Raw genomic sequence first — 2,098 nt, 5'->3', positions numbered from 1 at the left:
AACACCTGGAAACTCCTGAAGGTAGATCGGATCAGTTGGCATAGTTTTTAAATTATCTTCCTTTTATTGGACCATAGATCTTCAGTGGCTGAACACTTGCTTTGTACAGGGTAGACCCTTACACTGCAAAGTTTCAGCTAAAAAGTGTCAACTGCAAAAAAAAAAAAAAATCATCCACTGGACATCTGCTGACCAGCTCATGAGCCAAGATCTGGAATGTATACTCTACAGATCTAGCAAAGAGGCTCCTCTCATGATTATAGGCTTTTTGTCCTTGCTTTTTACTGAAACAAATGCCTTGTAGTCATTGTCAGATCAAGGAGGAAAGTATTTGAGTTTTTCCACAACACTTTTTTAATTGGTGTTTTCTGCTTTTCTAAGTTTAATGTGATAAAATAACAGGCTTTCTGTGGAATAACATCAATTCATCAAGAGGAGATATTTCCACGTAATACTGCTCAGAACATAAGAAGCCCAAAGTTCAGATATCAGCTGAGCATGGGAACATGAGGGTTCAGTGGAACAGAACCAGGTTGGACTGTGCTCCCTGGACAAACAGAACAAAAAGATCCAATATTACTAAAGGGAACAAAAGGCATTTTCTTAATCTGGGATTGTAAGAGTCTATGAGAAAGAATGATCAGGAAAATAGTCACAAAGAAAAAAAAATTTGAAGCTATTGGAGTCACTGATGCCAGTGATGGAAACAAGCTGGTGGACTGTCTCATTCAAGCCTCAGGAAAGTCTCTTCATCTGTAGTTTGGGATTGGAGTCCTCTGAAAACCAGCTCTGTGATATCTTTCAGATGGTCTTTCAATTGTCTTACCCTTAGCTGAATTCTGCAGGTGTTGACCCCACACTAGCATGGACAGCACAGAAATAGGGATGCCTGAGGAAATCAGAGTGCTTTGTAGTTGCTTGCTTTATTCAGATTTCTGTATAGACATTAACCAGGCCTCTGCTGGATGCAAAAAGGAATCAATCAGTCCAAAAAAAAAAGGCAGCTAGCCCCTGGCAGCCCTCTCTAAAATTGTTCTGCTTCGCAAACATTAGCCACATTAGCCTTAGAATGAAGTGATGCTCCAAGACCAACAGGCATAGCATATTGCTAAGCAGGGTCAGATACATATTCCAGTGATGGAAAAATGTACTGGCTTTCTTTTAAGTCCAGAAAGCCTTCTCTCTGAGGCTGGGAAAAAAACAGTCACTCATAGCAGGTTGCAAGCCATCACTCCTCTGTCAAGTTGGGACTTGACTTGTAGGAGCTCAGGACTATCGCAAGCTTTCTGTCCAGGTTGCAACCAGAAGCCTCTGAGTAATGACCGGCCCTTGGGGAGGACTTGCCATGGGGCAGAGCATTTGGGATCTCTGTGTACAGTAAAGCTGGCATTACTGAGCACACAACCTTGCACAATCCCTTCCCCATGTTCCATGGTGCTCAGTTTTCCAGCCTCGTGATCAAAGCCTGTCCAGAAGGGTGCGCAGCCTACCAGCCCCACAGGACTCTCATGAGGACAGAGAGGATGAGGATGAAGGCTGAAGATGAGGGGTCACTGTTTTGCAGCTTTTAAGAAGAGTATTCCAAAACATACAGTATCATTCATTAAAAAATGAAACTACTACTATCTAATGACAAGCAGATCATCCAATTTATTCAGATGATGCACTTCATTAATGTTATGACTTGATTTCTACAATAAGTAAATTAGGACACAGCAATGCCACTATTTAAAGGTCACTTCCACAGGTGAAAGCTGGCAAGCAAATGGTAGTCAAAGGCAACATGAACCATTCAGTCCTTACCTCATCTCAATATCTGGAAAGAATCTATACATATAAATATGGCCATACAGCCTGAGTTCTTCAGCAAATTCCAGTGCCAGCTTCTTTTGTATTTCAGGTGGGAAATAACGCAAGGCATTGCGCAAAGCCAGCTGCCAAACAAACAAACAAACAAAAACACTAAGAGAGACAAAAATTGATGTGAAAGAGGTAAGTGGGTGGCCCTGAACTTTAATCACTCAGCTGGACACCTGCCTAAGCTAGCACAAGGACGATGTAATTTAAAAGGCCAAACTCACACCAGGGGAGCGCCATT

The 2,098-nt window shown here is 42.0% G+C and overlaps 1 protein-coding gene across 1 annotated transcript in view; it reads right to left on the bottom strand.

The window, feature by feature from the left end:
- UROC1 (urocanate hydratase 1) overlaps positions 1-2,098 on the bottom strand; it is a 40,838-nt gene that overhangs the window by 32,133 nt on the left and 6,607 nt on the right. The window contains exon 2 of the mRNA XM_009871445.1: positions 1,804-1,934. Within this exon, the coding sequence (XP_009869747.1) occupies positions 1,804-1,934 (131 nt within the window). The remainder of the gene's footprint in view (positions 1-1,803; positions 1,935-2,098) is intronic.

Source organism: Apaloderma vittatum, unplaced genomic scaffold (assembly GCF_000703405.1).
Source record: "Apaloderma vittatum isolate BGI_N311 unplaced genomic scaffold, ASM70340v1 scaffold22726, whole genome shotgun sequence".
In the NCBI taxonomy this organism is placed as follows: Eukaryota; Metazoa; Chordata; class Aves; order Trogoniformes; family Trogonidae; genus Apaloderma; species Apaloderma vittatum.
This window is presented reverse-complemented; position numbering and strand designations above follow the sequence as displayed.